Below are 21,292 nucleotides of genomic sequence, written 5' to 3'. Positions count from 1 at the left end.
ATCTCAAGCCCCTTTTCCACTCTGCTTGGGGCCAAGCAGCCTCCAGTTGCCACCTTCACACAGCCCTTCCCTCAGAAAGCCTCTGGGGGAGAGAAGACGTGGCACCTGCGTGTACTGCGACCACAAGGCCAGCAGCGTTAGTGTTTGTAACCAACAGACCAGTTCACATTACCATGTTCTGGGCTTTCTAATGCAGATCAAAACAACTATCATACCCTGGGGCAAATGAAATGCTAGTGAGCACTTTGCCTTCTTAGAAGTTTTATTTTCTTAACCTTAAGATGTCCAGTACCTCAGCTGAAGTCATAGCTGGCTTTTTTTGCGGTTGGCTGCTTGGATATCACAGGAAGGTAAGAAAGCAGATGCTGAAAAGACAGCTCAAATTAGCATTAAAACCAGTCACATGGAAAAGTGCCTTTAAATACTAAGACAGAGAAGAAAAAGGCTGTCAAAGTCAGAGGTACCCACAAAAGCTAAAAACATTCTTAGGGCATCTGTGACACTCTGCAAAAGCCTGCAGGTCAGCAGTCCACCAGTCTGCCGTGACTTCTCTGCAGTTGACCCAAACAAGTCAACCACTCTGCTGGAGGCAAATCCACCTGAAAAATTAAAGCTGCGGACAAGTAGAGTGGCTGAGCTCCCCAAAAGCAAAGCACTTCCAAGTACAATTTGTGAGACTTCAGCCAAGTGCGCGCATCCCTGTTGCCCATGGGCTTATTATTATTGTTCATGTGATGTGGCTTTCTGTCTGATCTGTGGTCTTCTTCTAACAGTACTTCTACCACTTCTCAATGTCATCTGCCACTTTTTGGAGGAGGAATTGCCAGGGTTTTGTCTTTTTGGGTAGATAAAGGAGGGAAGTTGGCAAATTAAAATGTGTTAATGCAAGCTTCCCTTTTTAGCAATTTTCTAAGACCAGTCCCAGTTCTTCCCTAAGTGTTTTGTTATTATTTAACACAGAAGACTGAAAATGAAGCCTCTGACCAGCTAGAATTCCTCCTCCTCCTTCTCCTGCTGCAAAAAAGACCTTAGAAGCCATCTGCAGGCCTTTAGAGATATGTATTTTTCTCTGGTATCAAAGCTGTCAGATCAGCCTTTTCTTTATTCCCAGGGCAGATGTGACTTCCATGTGTAAAACCCTGGCTGAGGAAGTTCTTAAACACCTTGTTCTGCTCTAACATGACAGGCAGTAACCTTTCATCACCACTTCCCAATCTCCACAGCTCTCCAAGATGTGGTGGGGAGTGGAGCAATACACCTACACTGAGTCTTTTAATACAGATGGCTGGTAAGTCAGGTTTCTGTGTACACTTCCCAAAAATTCATATGGCTTCTGGGTGACTCTCATCAGCAATGAGACCCTTCCCTTTGCATTTGGATGCCTACCTATGCCATGGTTTACTGCACAGCCAGAGGTCATTTGCAGAAGGCATCAACATCGTGATCTTGGGTCATGAAGAATTAAATTCACAGGGGTTTTTTTTAATTGTTGCAATCATACTTCCTTGCATCGAATCTCTGTGGAGTGCATGAAGGGTGCATTAGGTCTGTTTGAGTGACTTTGTGCTTCTTCCATGTCTGATTGTCTCTGAAAATGCTTTGTCTGAAAAGGTCTGGAAGTTCACTTGCCACTATTATTTTAAATAAAGATAACTACATGCCTTTTTTTTTTTGTATTGTCCTCTTGTCCTCTCTTTACCTACCTTCCCAGTTCCCTCTGATGTGAAGAAAAACTAGGTGTCAACAGAGAAAATTTCTGACTTGACTGACTCAACTAGGATATACACAGTTTTACAGCAACCATTCAAGGAATTATAGGGCCAATAGCAGCCATGCCATTAGGAAAAAAATAGAGTATTTTAATACTGTTAATTTATTTAACATCAACTTTTACCTCAGTTGCAGCAAGCCTATATTTTTTTTTAGAAAATCCTATTTTCATTCTTAGGGATCGTAATGCGCCGCACGTGAAACATTACTCGCTTTGGAGTGGCAACGTTTGTCAGCTGAGGGTTGAAGAGGGGAAGGCCCCGAGACCGCAGTTACTGAAACATGCGCCTGAGTGGGAGCTGAGTGGGCATTCTGTACCGAGAACATGCCAACCGAGAGAGGGAGCAGCCGAGATTAAATGAGATACAAAGCAGGAGTTCAAGAGAGAAAGAGGTACGCCTCTTCAGCTTCAAGTGCTAGCTCAATCTTCGTATAAAGGGATGATGTACGATCTGCTGTACGATTTATCCTTTCTTAGAAGGTCTCTTCTTTCCTGGACTAGAATACTTGCTGCATGATGTCATATCTTGGAAATAAGATTTGAAGATTATTCAACAAAGACTTGGGTAACAGCAAAGGCTTGAGTAATTCATATTCAAAAATATTTAATTTTCAGATGTTCATTATATGTGTTAAATTCTTGGTTACAGCAAAAAGATTGTAACATACAGCATCACAGTGACATATAATCAAGCTGTAACAGTGCAGTTTATTACAATTGTGTAAACAAAAAGAAGTGTTTCTGTAATGGCACTCCTCATGAACCAAATTCTGGCATACAGAATCTCAGCAGAAGTCAAAAGGAACATTTACAAAGAAAAGAAAACCCCAAATTGAAGCACAGTATATGAACCTGGCCAAAATGGCCCAACACACATTTCATAAGAGAAGAAAGTGTCCTCAGGGTTTTTGCTTGCTTGCTTTTAAGGAAATGCAATCTGAATTTTTTCAGAGCATCAATCCGGCATGTGAAATACTTTTACTATTATTGAACTATATGAACAAAGAGTAAATGTCTCTTAATTATGACCATGTGAATACCTCCTGCTGTGACATTGTTAAAGGAGACAAAAGGATTTGGGAATGTTATTGTCTGTATAGCATGACACCTGCAGAAGATATTCCTTAGGAAATAAGAATAAATTATTGAGAAATAAAATCCAATGTGCTCCATCAAAGAACCTTTTTTTGTGCATAAATATCTAAGAGAAAAAGTCGTATCTTACTTTCCTGTAACAGAAGTAAAATATTTGATTATAAGACAATGTACATACTTATGAGACAATGTACACAGTGTAAACTGTAAGATGGGGTTTGAACTTGAAACACACTTATCTCAAATAGATTTTAAATATTGACACTTAAAATGTAATGCTGGGATTTAAACAATTTTAGTAGCTTTCAGGTCATGCATTAGTCATGGCTTACTTGATTTTGCCAGCAACGTTTTAGTGTTCCGTGAGATCCTCTTAATAAAAACACATAGGTCTGAATGCCACTACATTTTACATGTATACCTTTCATACAGGAAGTTTTGCATATATTCCATCTGCAGAGAGAAGACCCCACAGTAGCAGGAGGTATAGATAGAGCAAAGAAGTTACAGTTATGAAAAAATACTGGAAAACTAGGAGTATGTGATATAATTACAAGCTGGTATCTTCAGTTTACAGAAAGCTATAAATTTGCTTGTTTAAAAAAAGACATCTGACATGTGCTTACTCACATGCTGACACAGAGTTCATGCAAACTATTAAAAAAAAAACCCTTATAAATTTTACCCTTCAGAAATGCTGCATATACTTCATCCTCAAATAGACTGAAGCCCTCTCAGAAACAACAGGGACCTAGTGTGCAGATCAACTCAAGCAACATGTAATTGCTTCCTCCGTAATGAGAAGTGAACAGCAGTATCAAACAGGAAATTTCATTAAATCATACTTCATTTCAAACACAGTTAAGTCCAAATCCAAGTTCACTTGTCATTAAGCAAAAAGACTACCTCTTAAAAAAAGAGTTATTTTCTTGGAGGAAGGACATTTTCTTCGTAATAGCCTGGATTCACTACATTTCCAGCTGGATCATATCTAGCCACCACAAACGTAGAGCCATCACTAGCAGATGCTTTTCCGACACCCATCTTTTTTGTGTTCTTCCAAACCATTGCTGTGAAGTGGCCTGAAAAGAGAGAGAGAAACATATTAATTCATTCATTCATTCATTCATTTTAGGTACTAAACCTATACCATTCCCTTTAACATGTGAGGGGTGGGGAAACAAAGAACAATACAAATCTGTTTCTTTCTCTAACAGGAGAACAAGATAAGGATGTGAAAAGAAAACTACATCTAGCATTTTGTCTTGAAAAAGCCTGATCTGATCTGATTCCACACTACTGTTCCCAGCTCCATGTCCTATACCCAAGGAAGAATATCTAGTAAGAGAATCATGAAAGAAATAGTTCGATGAGTATCTGATATAAAAGTCAACAGAGACATCACGGTCTTCGCTCCCTGCAGTGCGAACAGCAGTTCTGACAGTGACTACTATTCATTTGCTTTGACCATCTCATACTCCCCCCTGTGTCTGCATGTGCAACTGCTCAAAATAATACTGGGTTTGTGGGTGCTTCTGCCTCGTTGTTACAGTCGCCACTGGCAGAGTTGTGCTACTCCGTCAGTCGTTCCCTCTATGCATAGACAAATCCCACGGGAGAAAACCATGAGTCTCTTCATCTGAAACCAGCTCAGGCACATCTCTTGCTTGAGCGTTATTCAAGGAACAATGTTCTCATGTTCATTCAACACCGGATTGTCAATATGCAGTCAATGGCCTGTGGCTGATCTCTAAATCACATCTGAAGTTTCCTCTGTGACTGGAGTGATATAACTTGGTAGAGGACACATTGCAATATAAACAACAGCACAGTATATTTAGTAAGAGATGTGATTCCAATGTAGTATTTTCTACAAATTCTTCTCCCTTAGAAATAAGTTGCCTTTTAAAATCTTTGACGTCAAAAGAAAAATACAATATTAAAAAAAAAAATCAACCAAACAAATTTTGCTTACTTCCTCATTTCTCAGTTTCCTTTTACCCTTTTGTGAGTTTCTAACATAAAACTTTGGGGAAATTCTAATTTTTTTTCCCCTCTAATGTTTTTCAAAGAATTAAAGATATTTTTTTAAAAAATACCAAAACAAGTTGGCTAGCCAATTTCTTAAAATAAATCTGTGTTGTTGAAGGAACAGTGCCCAGTCTGAACTTACCTGTCCCAGAAGAAAACCCTGGGTTTTGAAAGCTGTAATTTTTTATTTCGCTGTACCATCGGTCAGCCACATCCTTTCCTGAAAGGCAAAAGAAATCTGCTGTGGAATCATGACATGAACACAGAAGTGTCGCTCACTTACAGCCTGGCCAGCAAGATCTTCTGTTAATAGCTGGCAAGAACTTCTGGAAACATGGAGAAAGAGTCTTTTTACTGAAAAGAGTTTTTCAAATGTAGGTAATGTGGTAGTACATGCAACTTACCAAATATTTATTGTTTTGCAATAGCTGTTGCTACTCAGTTACTAATTAGTGCCATGCTTTTTCTTAAGCATCTAATGCCATCAATTACTTGAGTTCTGCTCGACACAAAGGCGGTCCATCAGTTCCTCTGCTGGAGTGCCAGGGACTGCATGGCCGGCACAGCCTGGCGCAAAGCCTGGGCAGGCAACCCACGAAACAGCTGTAGAACCAGGTAGAGTTCATCCCATTCAGGGAAGATCTCTGCAGCAAGGTGCTCCTCTGGTAGGACAGAGCTGATGAAGAGTGCTATACTATCACCAACAGATCAGGCAACTGGACCACCCACTAATTCTCACCTGAGGTTAAAACTTTACAATGTTGAAGTTGGAAAAAACTTCGGACAAGAGAGGTCTCTGTGTGTGGCACAGCATTTGGGTTGCTTTGGGGCAGAAATCCCTTTAGTCCTCAAAGAAATCATCTGGCAACGTAACACACTGAGTTTACATTTTTTTTCTGCCCACAACCTTCTGTAACTTTCAGCCTGGAAGGTAGTGAAGACACATCTCCCTCACCTTGGATGAGTGCTCCTGTCATTAAGCTTCTACATAGAGCTTTTGGCAGCTCCTCCCTCTTGGAACTTGTTTGAAAAGACTTGAGGGAGCCTTGCCAGATTTTCTGAGCAAAAGGGCACAGGGACCTCTTCTACAGGGAGGCCTCCCACCTGTGGATGCAGGTGTATGAGGATATTCCCTTACAGCTCCAAGCAAACCAAAGAAAAATGACACTTCTGACATCCTCCAGCATTTGATACTTCAAATTTCTAAGTGCATTTATTTTCAGTGGTTCTTACTTAGCACTTGAGCCATTGTGGATGTCCATCTAAGGCATTCTAACTCAGGGTACTACAGCCAGACACCTCAAATACACATGCCAAGGAGTTGCTGCTATGTGGAAGTCCTTGTGTCCAGCACCTCCATCAAAGGCTTGCGCTGACCACAGCTGTATAAGGACTATGACTATGGCTGGTGATGTAGTACTACATGCCTGTGGGTCTCTAAGGTTGATGTTTGCCAAAGAAATAATCCTTGTTTTCTGTTGAACAGTTAAGGGACCTGATAGAAAGGAGGAGATTCTGATAATCTGCAACGGATCTGGTGGAACAGGCAGCACGGAGGGCAGGAGCTCAGACCAGAACTTGCAGAAGCTATGCACTCAAAAGTCAAACGTTACTTCTTTTCCATCACTGGTTGTTAGGAAATTCTTGTGTCAAACATTGTAGGAGGAGAAGGGGGCAGGTTTTTCCCTGAGCTACATCAGTAATGAAATTTCTGCTTAGCATTCCAGGAAGTATAATGCAAGGCCAGTTGATTTCATAGCAAGCTGCCAATGCTGTTAAGCCTACCGTCATGAAGAACACTGGTCCCTGCTGGACTGTTGGCTACAGAACAGCAATGACTCATGTTTTGCTATTTTGCAGCAAAAAGTCTTAAACTTGCACTGTTCTAGAAGTCAGACACCGAGCCGTTAACTCCTTAAAACTTGAGTTGCTTTATGAGCGCAGTCTGCTAAGAGGATGGTGGTGTTAGCCTGGCAAGCTGGCTGTCAGGGCTGTCACTGAAAGGAAAATATTGAATGAAATGCCATCTCTTGAGAGGTTTGTGAACTGAAAGTACTATGAACTTATCTATGCCACACTGCTTGTTAGGAACGGTGCTCTCTTAGTAGAGTCAATTTACATTTTCCACATAAAAAGGTAGCAAAATCTCTCTTGCTTCCCAAAGCAGATGTTTCAGGAATAACAATAGGTTCCTTCTTCCCTGCCGTCCTGGCACCAAACAACAAACCTTGTAGACCTGTTTTACGGCTGAATTCTGTAATGCAAATAAAATATCTGTTAATTTGTTACTCATACTAAAGCTAAAATGAAGACTGAAAAATGTGCAAAAAGCAATCTTTATGCAATTCAAGGGGAAAAGAAAAAGCACATAGTAAAAAAACCCCAACCCAAACATATCATCTGTCCCACCCTAGACTTCAAAGCTGTGAAGGACGTAGATGTGTTTGGGGCAAGCTGGGTGGAACAGAAGTACAGAATGTGACTGCAGACATGTCACATCTTAGGAAGCACATGTATTTTGTGTGCACATGTGCTTAAGTGACTATAGTCACTTAAGTAAGTAGTATTTTTACAGATGTAGGACTGCATTCCCACTGCTACCAGCACTTCATTTCCTCCACTAATATATCAGTGTGACATAGCATAAAGAGCAGTGCAAGAGAAAGTCGTCCCCACTCTGCTTACTGTAGTTCTAAGAAGTGTACCTAGGCTCCACGTGACAAGAACTTAAAATGTCCATAATGGAAATGTTGCAAGACACATGGAAGTTTTGACAAACGTGGTATCTCTTCATAATAACATTCTTTTTTAATTTAAAGAATACCGTCATATGAAAATTTCATAACACTTTAATTTAAGGGAGATGGCAATGGCATCAGGTAAGAATACCTCAATCCTATACGTGAAAGACAACGGGCATAGTCGGGTAGCACAATCTATGATGTTTTCATTCCCAGCCTTCAGGGATGAAAGCTTGCAACTTATTGCAGCCAGTCAGTGAAAGCCTAGAAGCTGATAGCTATGCTCCAGTTATTCATGTGCAGGATCAGGTTATCATTATATGGCATTGCTGTCATCCTCCTTGAATTGTAAGAGTCATTGCATCATCAGCTGCAAGAAATTAAAGACTTGTTCCTGGCAAAAGAGAAGGTGACCAAAGGACTAGGCAACTTCTGACAGAAGCTGTCTTCAAATTGTATTAAAGAAGTGTCCTGGAAGTAAAGGGAATGAATTTTATCTGTCATATGCTGCAGGAGATGAGGGGGTTCCTACGTGGAAGTTATTACCATGGGAGAAGGCAGGTAGGTACCTAGTGATTAAACACGCTCTCTTTCCTCTGAAATACTTTTCTTCTGATTCTTTGCCCCTTGGGGAGCAGTAAACAATGCAGTGGTGGGACACAAGCCAAACCAGTGTTCAGAGTGACAGCTGATATCCAAGGGACTAAGGGAAAATTCTTGTCTGAGCCCACTGACCCCTGGGCTTCCCAGGGCCTACAGAAAATGAGCCGAGAGAGAACAGCGGAGGGGTCAGCAGAGCACTGAGCCTACCTGCTTTAGCAGCAACTTGCATGCTGAGACTTGCTGGTTCAGAGAACTGACCACAGTATTTCCATTTCAAATTGTTCAGGAATAAGTGATTCAGTTATATTTAGTGTCTGTTTCCCCTGCATTTGAATGTTTCACTGAAAACAGTTCCCACTCCCCCCAAAGCAGGGGTTGGTTATTGTTCAAAAGGCAGTTCAATCAGAAGGAAAGAAAAGAAATTTCACTCCCACTCCTCATTTCTGATTATAACAGAAATGATTGAAGTTTACTTCTATCAACAAGCATGCACATCTGTCCTACAGTCAGCACTGCAACTTCTCTTCTGTGGCTCCCCTTGCAGAACCAATTACTAGACCGCTATTTTTTTAAAAATATTCTTCCTGTTTCCATTGCTGTAAACCACATTCATAGTTTCAACACTTTCTCTATGGAAACACAGTTTGACTCCACCCTTCTCCTAGCAATAGCTGACTGATGACCTGCTTGGTTAGACTTACTACATGTTCATTTCGGAACAGGCTGAATCTTGCTCTAATGAGTTTCATCAGTACCGTGACTCTCTGGACATATCTACATCGCACAAAAACGTGGTAAAACAATCCTTGAATTAGTACCTAATCCTTATATATAGTTCTGCCCAAGACTAGGTCCAGAATCAGCACAGTGATTTTATTTTATTTACCTAAGCTACAAGCTAGTAACGTGGCCACACCGACTGTGCCTTAAGCTGCCTCATACGGTCAGAGGATCGACCGTATGACGTCAGTCCATACACGGAACTAACAGTCCTGGTGTAAAGTTCTTCTGCTGATACCAGTCTCTGAAGGGTAGAGAGATAGAAAGGGGCCTCTTGCATGTAAACAGGTGTCAGTACTCTTTGCCTGGCCATGCCCTGCATCTCATCACTAGTCCTGTTGTCTCATGGCCACCGCAGGGACAAGGGTGGTCCTGGCCGACAGCCGGGGAACTGTGTGTGCGCGCGCGCGAGATGCGCTGTATCTCACGCCATACGAGCAACTGGAGTGGCAGTGCAGCCTCAGGGGTTTGTACATCCAGGTGCCAGCAGCTGGGAGACTGGCATACAGGGGCAGCTACTGGGCGGGCTGAGGGTCTGATCCACACTAGAATTTTACTTCCATTTCTGAAATATCTATATTATATATATTATTTGAAATTATAAAAATATACATTTTTACATATATATGAATACATTACTGGAAAAATGTATTTTATATGTACATATTATTTTATTTATATATATAATAACAATATATATATAAAATAACAATAACAGACTTCATTGTGATCAGCCTGAAAGGGGAATAGGATGAGGGCACTGATGCTGTTTATGTGAATGCTAACTGCATCTGTCTGTGCTGATCTGTGTGGCCACCTGCATATAGACACATGTACATGCTGTACATGTGTGTTTGTGCACGCAAGGCTGGGAATACACTTTCAGCCTCACTACTAGGGGCACAAAGCTATGCAGCCCTACTACTGTATTCTGCTCCCACTAACATTTAATTTCTCTGGGCCCAGCCTTATTGTTTCTCCTCATACTAAAGAATCCTTAAATCTTCATGTAATCCCACTGAGTAAGTTGCTAAAAACATTCTAATAAAATCCCACAGGACATATTTCTGTGCGAGGATGGGCACCACCATGGCGATCTACTTAAAAACTAGGTACCCCAAGCCTCAGAATTTTCCTCAGAAGTTTTTCTAGCTTTTGTTATCACAACCTTCCTTCCACCAGTCTGAGGGGAAAGAAGGTAGAGGTAGATTTAAATTTGCCTCAGAAATAAAATATCTACCTAGACTGAAGTCATACTAATGGTTTTAGGAAGTAATCCTCTACTCCCAGCCTTCCTCATGCAGGTCCTTATTTATTTTACTTTATTTTATTTAACAGTACTGTGTGAGCCTGGTGTTAGACAGCAAGAGATGCATCAAGGCAGGCTCTCAGTCAGAGCATGCTCCTCCAGAGCTGGGGCAGAGGGTCTCTGTGTCCCTCTGCCCACTAGTCCCGATCTGCAGGCAGACCCAGGTTCCTCCCATAACGCATTTGGGTGATAACATACAGTGAATTTCTCTTACGAACTCTCTAGAGTTCACAAGCTGTCGTGTTTTCACAGGCAACACGGCACGTTCTTCATGACCACACCAGCCGTCCCAACCAGAATGTAGTCATCCAGTGCTTGCCTTCAGCCCCCCGACACATGAGAAATGAGATGAGGCATCCTGAGAAGCCTGACATACTACAGCTGCCAAGGCAGGCTGCGGTCTCTCGCATTAGTGGCAGATGACAGCTCACTTATTTGAACACAGACAAAGAGAAGTCTGCCACAGAGCAGTTCCTGCAGGACCGGAGGGAGGAAACAGCTGTCAAGTATTTCTTGGATTACAGGGATAAACATATTTCCAGTGATAGCTTTAGGCTATGCAACTCTAAAATCCTGAATACAATTCTAGGTATTCTTGTACCAGGAGAGGGGTCAAACTAGAAGGCTCTTCTAGTTGAAAACTTAAATCTTCTCTGAAACAAGAAATACCTCTCCTGGCATTATTACAGAACTCAGTAAGAGCCAAACTAAACAATAGCATCACTTTTTTAGAGAGAATACAGAGTATGCTGGAGGTTTATTGAGTTTTGCTTTATCTGGGAAAGAAACCGGAAGACACTGCCTGCCTTTGTTAAGCCCTTGAATGGATGCCTTAATACAAATTTCAGCCTCATTGAGCAGGGTTCAAATTAACTATCCAAAGGGAACTATATGAGAAAAAGGAGAAGAATGAACCAACTCCACAGAGATGAAGATTAAGCCCAGATGAGAGAATAACTTTCTTTGAAGAACTAGTTTTCTCATTCTGGTACCTTGAATGATCTTGCTACATAGGAAATGTAGGAGTGTTTTACAGAACAAAAGAGGATGTAGCTTAATTTTCTCAGCAAGACATGCAATCCTGTGGATAAAAAAATAGCAACAAAGTTGTTCAAAACTGGCAAGTTATATCTGGAAACAGTGCATTGAAGAAAACAAACGGGATCCAGAACAAACAGGCATTGTAAAATTCATGGAAGGATTTGTATGTTTTGTTTCCAGCTCTCTAAATGGGAATTTTGTGACTTTAACCTTGGGGGAAGGAGCACAGGCCATTAGCACAAACAAGAAGAAAGAAGTAAGCTCAGTCAGTGAGTCATAGCCGCTATGCAAACTTTGCCGTACATCTGTGTTTTCCCATGCTGCTCTGAACCCTTGCCTCAGACTCTTGCAATGGACAGAATGCCAAATATGAGTAGATCAAATTGTATTTTTCCACCCCGGGTTTCTTTTTCAACATGAAAAAGTGCCCATTAGGGACTAGAGTTGGCACTTGCAGAGGAACCGAGCAGTGTCCCTGAGTCTAAAACTCACTTACTAAAATTTCCAGGTCCTTCAAGCAGGGCCTTCAGCCTGCAGAAATGAGCTTCTCTCCTCCCCCAGGCTGTGCTGGAAATTCCAGGGGTAGATGGGAATAAAGCAAGCAAATGGTGACTTTTAATACATCCCACCTGCTGTCTCAGCAGGCTAAGGCATGAGCCCTGCCTGCTGCAGGAGGCAGGAGAGAAGAGCCTGCTGAACATCGCTCCGACTGAGGGCTCACCGCTGGCTGTCAGCCTGGCCAAAATTCAGCTCCTTGGACATTCAAACCGAAGGCTGCCAGTTACGTGTTACATTTATGATCAGAAAATATATGGAGCATTTCAAAAATGAAGGCATGGAAAAAGGTTCAAAGCCTGTTTGCTGACAGAGCAGAAGAGACTAGATATCTAAAACACTACCCTCTGTCACTTTGGTGTCTGCCCTCCTGTTTTTCCTCCACAAACAGGAACTGCTGTGTAGCATGCAATGGGCATTTTTCCACCTTCCTCACCACAGCTGGCTTGTGGTCAGCCCTCTCTTAGGCTGGGACAATCTAAGGATAAAGGTGAAGTACGGGGCATTGACGGCTTCTTTCTCTCCTCCCATGGACATACAAGTAGCACTCAAGACAGCTCCACCGCAGGGACATATGGAGCAGCCTAGCTGCCAAGTCCTACCTCCACAGGGACATAGCACACTACCACAGTCCCTTACCCTCTCCATGCCTACATGTGCTCCTTGGTCTCAGTACACATAAGTGACTGCGTATCACCACCCTGTCCCCATGGAGCTTGGGCTGAGCTGGGCTGTGAAGGACACATTTTCAAAGTGGAGGAACCAGTACTCTTGCAACCAGATGCTCTGAGCCCAAAATACACGAGACAAGCCATTTATCCAGTGTCTGTGAGACAGCAAGAGAAGAAAGCTTACCTGGTTGATCATAGGATGCCCATGCTAGGTTTTCTCCACATTTTCCGTTAGCAGACTCAGAGCTGTGTTTGAGGACCCTCGTGGTAGCCAGTTCTTCTGCATACCTAGCAAAGGAATCCACACATTGAGTCACGGGCTACAGCCACAGTGAGCAGAGAAGAGGAGGAACAGGAGGAAGAGGAGGAGATGCAAGCAAGGAATTTTGCTGGAAGATAATGATTTAGGCCAAGTTACTCAGCTGCAAAGCCCTGAAGCCAGGATGCTTTAAGTTTACATAGGTCTAGCAGTTAGGCAAAGGGAAGGCCTAGAGGACATCTTCCTTGCCTTTCGTGAGCACCTGTGTCACTGTTCTGAAGGGCCTAGAAGAAAGCAAAGGGCAGATCTCCCACCACCATGTTCTGCCCAGCACCTGGAAATCCACCGACCATCCTTAGCTGCAGCTGCTGGTGGAAAGGGAAGTACCTGCAGCAATTGCTACAGGTGTCACCTCCTGACATTCCTAGGCCCTTCACGGGAGTAACTTAAATGTTCTCAGTGAGATGAAAAAAAAAAAAGACCAAAGTGAGGATTCAGTCAAAGCAAGTGTAAAAAACCCCTACTTTTACAATGAAAAAAAGTCAAATGCAAAACAAGAGCAATGTGCCAGGCAGCAGTACGGAAGAGAAGGGGACCACATGGAGTATCTGAGGCAACAACTGTGTACACCAAGACAGGGATAAGCACTGTTTCTATAGAAGTTGACATGTGTGAGGGCGTGGGATGTGTTTTATTGTCTTATGACAATAGGGTTAAGAAGAACATCATGTGTAAAACAATTATTCTCTTTATTCAACATTGGAAAGGCTTCAGTACAGAGACAGTGAAATTGGAAAGACCACTTGTTATTTCTCATGGCACAAGAAATAGGAGGCAACACACAGAATTATCAGGTTGTAGATTTAAAAGTCAAGTAAGACAAAGCACTTTTTCCACACTGTGCAGCAGAGCGCATCGCCACAGGACAATGCAGACACCAACGCACATGTGGGTTTGAAAATGAGCTAGACAAATTTACAGTGTGTGGGGGGCAATCTTCAGGACTTATTAAACAACAGCAACAAAAAAATAGGGGTGCAACCTACTGCTTAGGAAAACCGTAATTTCCAGGAGAAATCTGTGATTTCCTGGAGAAGATAATGGGGTAAGGATCACCACATTTGTTTTGTTCTGCTACTCCTTCCCTAATCATGAATTACAGGCATCTGCCAGAGACAGGAAATTTGTCCAGCTGAATATTTTGGCCCAATCTAGTACTTCAGTCATTAGGTTCTCATTTCCTTCTGTTCTAATCCTACCACCAAAAGGTACAAACAAAAAAAGTATTTAGCTAAGTCCATTAATTTAGAAATAATGAAAACTTGTCAGTTTCCAGCCTGCTGGATCCTGAACTAGAGGATCTCTAGATGCTCCTTCATGCCCTGTAACACTACGGTCCTGTAATTTTTCTCTTCAAGGATTCCCACAACCCAAGCAAAAGGCAAGACTGCAACAAAGTACACGCTGCACACGAACGAAGTTGCCAAGGATTTGAGACAAAGGGTGATTAATTCGCTCTAGCTCAGGCAGTTGAAAGCATGAGATTTGCATCTGAGATCATCACCCTATGCTTCACTACAGTCAGAGATAAACAGACACCTGCTGAGGGTGACTCATCTCATGCTAAAGCAGGGATCCAATAGTCACTTCATCTAACCTGTCGCAATTATTGGAACTGAAAATAGCAGGAAACAGACCATTTTCAACACAGATGGAGAAGCACCGAAAAGCACCCAGAGATACAGCAAATATATACCAACAAAGATATCAGTTATACCTAAAGAAAAGGTGAAGCTCTTCTTTGGATTTAAGATTAAGCAAAATCTGTCCTGACAAATATGAGATTTCTTATATTTCATGTCTTTTATTCAGATTAAACCATTTCTGCTGCTTGCTATCAACCAGTTTCACCAGTGTGAACATGTGTCTTTTAATTCTTGCAAGTTAAGTCGCAGACCGCAACCAAAGGTTTCCTATTGTTATTCATCACAGTGGGGAAAGTCAGCTGAGACCAGAGTGGACTGTGAGGAATTTCAGAAGGACCTAAAAATACCCAGCAAGGGCAATAGCGCACTTAGAGATAAATGTGGAGCAATGCATATTTGACAGAATAATCTGAACTATTCATACAAGTTGACTTGTTCAAACCATCTGTAGCATTTTGGAGAGACAACAAGTGTTATTGACAAGTCAATGAAATGTCTTCTTCATTGCGAGGCATCATGTAAAACAGAAACAAAACAACCCTTTGAAGAACAGAAGGAAAACCCCAGCAGATTACAAAGGTATGTGGAGGAGTCACTAACATTCCATCTCTTAGAAATAGTGTATCCAGTTATCGTGGTGTCTCAAGAAAAAAACTGTGAAAAAATAAAGACAGAATCAGATTTTTCTTGCTGCCAGAGGGCATCTCCACAAACCATGTACATGGTGCATTGTACATTGTACAGCACAACTCCTGGTCTAGGAGTGCGGGAGCTGGTGCATCTGTGTGACAGCGCGGCACCACGCTGGGACAGTCATTCAGGTTCTGGAAAGGCTACAGCCTCTCCAGCTCCCAGCCAGCTGGTGCGGAGAAGTCTGCACTATTACAGTAGAAAGCCTAATGGGAGATGAGATCTCATGCCTGCAGGGGTCAAACTGGCCACTATTTAGCTATTATGGAAAGACATTTATTTTCTGAACAGTTTAATCAGCATTTACTCCTTCAGGTATCTCCTCTTTACTGTGAGGATTACCCTGAAAAAATGGAAGACTTTCAAATCTACTTTGAAAAAGGTTGTTGTAAAGGGAAAGGAAATAATCTAGTAGTCATGTCTGCAGCAAAGAGGACAAGCAGTAATGGGCTCAAATTTCTGTAAGGCAGGCTTAAATCAGACAGCAGAAAGGTGGATCCACTGTACATTAGACTGACAAGAAGTTGTGCAGTCTTCAACATTGGCGAAGAGCTAAGATGTGTCCCTCCCGACAGACTAGAGAACAACGTATACTGATTTTGCTTTTTGGGGCAGGGAGATAGACGATTTTATCTGAAATTACTTCCCCCTGATTCCACTGATCTTAGACCAGTCATCACTTCCTACCATGAAAAAGGTTATTTTTGCCACTATTTCAGCAGCAGTGGATATTCTCCTGCCGATGACGATCCATTATCTGACAGAGGTGGTGGAGAAGCATGTTTTAGGCAACTACTCTCTTCAGAGGAGACACACCGGTGTAGACAGATGCAGCCCATGTCTGGAAAAGGGTGCAAGAAAGATTTATACAGTTGTGACCACAGAAGTGCCCATGTGACCAGCTCGTGCTACGTGATAGAGAAAGAAGGGATGAAAAGAGTTGGGTAGGGAGACAGAAAGAGTAGAGTTCCTCACTTTCCACCCAGTAAGTCTTCGGTGAATATCAGCACATCAAAAGGCAAATATTTTTGCAGTATGCACAATCAAACCTGATAGATAAAACTGTCACAAATCTCATTAGAGAAAAGAAAGGACTGAACTCACTGTTGGGCTCCTCTGTTTAACTTCTTGCAGAGTTTTAATGGGGGCACTCCGTGTTTCTTCCTGTAGTCATTGTGTGCTTTCAAGACTTCTTCAGCAAATTGTTTGGAAGCTGAAATCACATCAAAAAAAATTGGAAAGGTCTGTCAAATACAGACATCAGTGAAGATGGAAAAAGCATACCCTGTGGCTAAGATGGTGGTCCAGGCTAGCCTGAAGAACAGCAGCATCCAACCCTCATTACCTCGGAGTAGGATGAAATCAACTGTTAATGCCTTCCATCCAGGAACTAACTCTAAGAGACACTCCCAGTGGGATGATACTACAGGTTGAAGAAAAATGTGAACCTTATTCCTTTCCTCAACAGGAAGGTGATTTAAGGTTTGTTTGACTGATGTTCATTTTAAGATTTCAGCTCACTGCATCACTATTGCAAAGAAGTCTCAGAGTAAATGACAAATATGTCCTTTGAGGAGATGCTCTAAAAATGCAAATTACTGTTACTGCATGCAAGAATTTACTGTATTAGTCAAGACACCACCTAAAGAAAAGAGAGATACTAAAATGTGTAGAACTATGCAAATACTTTGAAACATACACCTTTCTTTTGTTCATTATACAGTACAAATTCATAGAAATCTCAAAATGCACCTTTATTTGGCTCAAGACAAATAATTGTTCACAAATAGCAAGTGGTAAGGAAAGAAATGACTGCTGGGGATGACTTTTTTCCCCCCTGTGCTAGAGTGTATTCGATAACTATCTGAATTCCAAAGTTACTACAAAGCTTTAAAAGAGCTCCTGTTTGCACCCTGATAAACTTGGGACTTTCTGCAGTGCAAGGCAGAGGACAAGCAACAAGTCACAGTGCAATTCACTTTGACAGCAATTTCATGTTACCTCCTTTTATGACTTTGTTGATTTTTCCCAAGATTGAGAGGGAAAAAAATTTCTGTCCTCGGTCACCCTGTGGAATTTGCTGCTTTAAGAGAAATTTGGAACCTGAAACAGGGTATTGGGAAGTTAGAGAGGTATGAATAGCATCTTCAAAACAGAAAGACAGTTTTCACTCTCTCTATATTGCTGAAGTTTCAGAACAGGCCAATATATCTTTGAGTATTTACTCGGCTTTTACTATGACACAGGTTTCTACATTTCTTAATGATTCATCAGCTTCATTTCTGAATATCCTAATTAGCACTATTACACTCATTTTCCTTGTAAGACACTTTTGAAGCCCAAACAGATCTCAGGACTAGAAAGTGTTTCCTGTTACTAACTTTAGATTTCTCAACTTCCTCTCACTACTCAATCCTAGCAACTATAATCAAGCATTCTCTCCTTTATTAGCATGTACACTGTTCTGCTATTTGTATTGATGCATTTTCCCACAGTAGAGCTGTTAGTTTGTGCATACTGCTCTCGTAACTTTTTGGGTGGGAGAAATGATGATCACCCAACCCATGCTCACGCTTTCAGCTATTCTCAGAGTTCTCTCCAGTTTCCCCAACAGCTTTAGGATAATACAACAGCCTAAGATAATCTCAATATCTAATGCGCATAGAAAGCCATTAATGTTTCATGCAGTACCTTAAACTTTTTGAACACAGACGCAGCTGGGTTGACCTTTTCCAGACCAAATTGTCATTGTGGAGATATATCTAATATATTCTCCATCAACATGCTTTCAGGCTACATTTTTTTGGTATAAAATTGTTGGCATAAAACGGCTAAGAATTCAGCAACAGGAATCCTGTGAGTGAGATGAGATCTGCCCACCACCTTCCTCCTCTTAGGTTTTCCTTCAGTTTTGTGTGTCACAAGTTGCATATCATCAAACAAAATGGGCACCTCCACTGTGGTGTTTAAGCACCCACACAGCCTCTTGCTAACAAACCTGTCCCATCACTCTTGTTACCATTGCTCACAGCTCACTGTGAGTCCTAAACCTCTCATCTGCTGCATCATGCGGGGTCATGGCCTGTTTCTAAGGCATCTGTCATAGGTTACTGAGGAAAGCAAGCCTACGGCCAGTTCACTTAACTTCACTGATGCAGGGGTCCACGCTTCCGACAGGCAAATTTTAAGACAGCCTGCAAATCAAAGAAGTTGAAATACCTGGCTTTGGAAGTTGCATCACATACTCCAGGCTGCATTTTTCTGCACAAAACCCTCTTAAAGCTTGTGGCTGTTATCACCTAGACTTAATATCTCATCCGCTCAGCATTAAATAGTAGATAGAGAAGTTGACCTGCAAGTGTGAGAGTTTCTATTCAGATTATTTTCTCTCAATAACAAATTCAAATTCTTAAAAAAAAATGAAGTTGACTGAAATACAGGCTTTGTCAATTGTCAGTCCATCCACTAACAGAAGTATTCCACAATCCGGTTCTGTACTGGCATTTTGACTTAAAAAGACCAACGAGATACGGACAAAACTGAGTTTCTTCTAGCTACGGCAGGCACCACTATGCTGTCCCTAGAGAACCTCCATCTTCCCCTTCCCTCCGAGGTGGCTGCTATAGAAACACTTATCTACCATGACTCAAGCTCATGTGCTCACCGCCTCCCTCTGCACAGCTTCTCCCCTGCATGCTGATGTGTGGAGAGGGACGCCCAACTGCCAAATGTATTTCACATTTGTTTTGGAAGACATGTTAAGTTTTTCCATTTTACCAATGTTCCATACACTGAGAAGCCAGACATTAAAAGTGAGAGTTAACGGGAGTTTTCAGGCTCCCGCCCAAATGGGAACAGTTTCTCAAACAGCTTTGGAGACGTACTTTTTTCCCTTCATGTAGGCTGCTTAAGCTGCTAGAAAAAATTATTTCCTACTGCCAGGAAGTTAGGTTTGGTCATGAATCATTACACAGCTTAATAAGTAAAACAACTGAAGGTATTAGATACAGTTGCTTGCTTCTCATTATTCAATTATTTCCCTCTATTTTGGATTCTTCTGGAACATTGGTTAAGATAATGACAGCACATGACGACAAATTTCCAGGCTATGATGTGGTACAGAGCACACCTTACAGTTGTTATGTTTTTGGACTTTCAGTTTCATTGATCAACTTTGTGTGACCATGGAAAAGTAAGCAGAGGCATCTGGCTTGCCTTTTCCCATCAGATTTGTTTCTCCGAGTATTCTATTTCTCCATCCTCCAACTGTCTCTAAATAGTGCCAATCTATTCAGTTTTTCTCAAGTGAAGAGATCTTCATGCCTGAATCCTCCCTGCCTCTTCTTTGAACCTTGTCTTCTCCTGCTCTGTTCTTCCCTTAGTTTGGACATCAATGTCTTCCACAATACTAGCTGCTCTGCATTGTCTTTGCAGCCTTCAACTGGACCTACTCTACTGGTCTGGCAGAGCTGCAAGATGATTTGCGGAAAGAGTAACAGTAAAATATTCCACAAAAAATCAACATGAAACCTGTCCACCCAATACCTACACAACAGAAATGCTATGGGCAGCAATTATGTCACCACTCAGGACGCACAGCATTATACCAGGCATACATTTGACTAGCAAAAAAGGCATAATTTTTTATGACTAAGTATCCACTCCAGTGATTCACAAAAGAGCACAATATCAATTTCTAGAAGTATCATTGTCTTCTCAGTGCTCTCTGTCCTATTGTTCATGGATTAATCTTCACTGGCAATTTTGTGCTTTCCATATGTACTAATTTTTTCTATTTAGCCTTCAGATAATTAACACATAATGCAATCAACAAGAAATGGATCTCATGTAGAATCCTACACAGAAGCATACCATTAGGTTTGTCTCAACCCCTCTTTGAACCATGACATAGGCCTCAACTCTTCGCCCAATGTGTGCATTACAGGTAACTGGAGATAATGACTGCACCTTGCAATCTTGCCACAAAATAAATAGTTAGAAGTGGCTAGAGCAACATATCTGAAGAAAGCTACAACATATACTTCAAAGGACACACCCTTTTGGAGAGAGGTAAACGCAAAAACCTGATACCAACAGCCTTGGCAATGTGACTCATGTTACCCAGGACACTCCATGTTCCTTCCACGCTCTTTCCTGCCCTGAACACCGGGCGGAACATTCGTTACCCAGGCAGAAAGAAGCCAAGTACCAGAATACATGGAGAGGACACAAATGCAAAGTGGACAAAAAACACATGAAAAGGTAACTGGGTAGCCATTTAAACACTGAGTATAACTCTGTTTTAATACTGAAATCCCTTCAGTCTCCCTTGACTCTGCAGGATTGCTTTACCCTACTCTGATAGCAGCAGTGGAGTGCAGAATGAGAATGCGGCAAATACAACTTTTAATATTCCCACAGCTTTGTGAAGAAAAATCATTGGAGGCTTTAGGGAACTGCAAAGTAATTCTATCAAGAAGGCCTTTATTACTGTCTGAGATAACTGAAGATACCTCTATTTCAACAAACTTCTTGAAGTGTATTGACAGATCAGAAACAAACAAAATTCTTGAGTAAAAGACATCCCAGTTTCTAATGACCACATTTTCATCTAGACCTCAGTAAGAGACATGACATATTTCTTATACCCTGGAAACTAGCCCCAGCTGAATCTTTCACACTCTAAGAATAGTGTTCCTTCAATGGAGAAGTGACGGATATTTAACTGCTATGAGAAATGTAAAGATGGCAGTGATGCCTCTACTGCATTTTGACTCTGCACTTTGGTTTGAAGACACAAACACTGCAGGATGGACTTATACTGATTGCCTCTGCAGTGCCATAAGGAGTGAATATTCTGTGTTTCTTTCACCATGTATTTGACAGTAACACCTTCAAAGATTGGCCTTTAATGCTATTCCTAAATATGTCATCTGGGAGCCGGGATCTGACACTCCAATTCATGAATCACTTCCAGCCATAAAAAATTACCTCTGTCAGTGCTAAACTCCCCTGTACTCTTTAACAAAGCTGGCTGATT

General features: G+C 41.7%; 2 protein-coding genes across 3 annotated transcripts in view; both read right to left on the bottom strand.

The window, feature by feature from the left end:
• Positions 1-2,350: 2,350 nt before the first annotated feature.
• The window catches only part of GLIPR2 (GLI pathogenesis related 2), a 28,097-nt gene continuing 9,155 nt past the window's right edge, over positions 2,351-21,292 (bottom strand). Inside the window, exons 2-5 of one of the 2 annotated variants that reach the window (XM_054815304.1) lie at positions 16,357-16,465; positions 12,782-12,885; positions 5,040-5,117; positions 2,351-3,948 (exon numbers count right to left, since the gene is read on the bottom strand). In XM_054815304.1, coding sequence (XP_054671279.1) covers positions 3,788-3,948; positions 5,040-5,117; positions 12,782-12,885; positions 16,357-16,465 — 452 coding nt within the window. In that variant the 3' untranslated portion in view covers positions 2,351-3,787. The other variant, XM_054815305.1, reaches the window with a different exon arrangement.
• Positions 16,357-21,292, bottom strand: part of BLOC1S4 (biogenesis of lysosomal organelles complex 1 subunit 4) — a 30,499-nt gene continuing 25,563 nt past the window's right edge. The window contains exon 6 of the transcript XR_008575723.1: positions 16,357-16,465. The gene's annotated coding sequence lies outside the window, so the exon portion shown is untranslated. The remainder of the gene's footprint in view (positions 16,466-21,292) is intronic.

Source organism: Grus americana, chromosome 2 (genome assembly GCF_028858705.1).
Source record: "Grus americana isolate bGruAme1 chromosome 2, bGruAme1.mat, whole genome shotgun sequence".
Taxonomy (NCBI): Eukaryota; Metazoa; Chordata; class Aves; order Gruiformes; family Gruidae; genus Grus; species Grus americana.
Note: the sequence above shows the minus strand (reverse complement) of the source record. Positions and strands in the feature narration are given on the sequence as shown.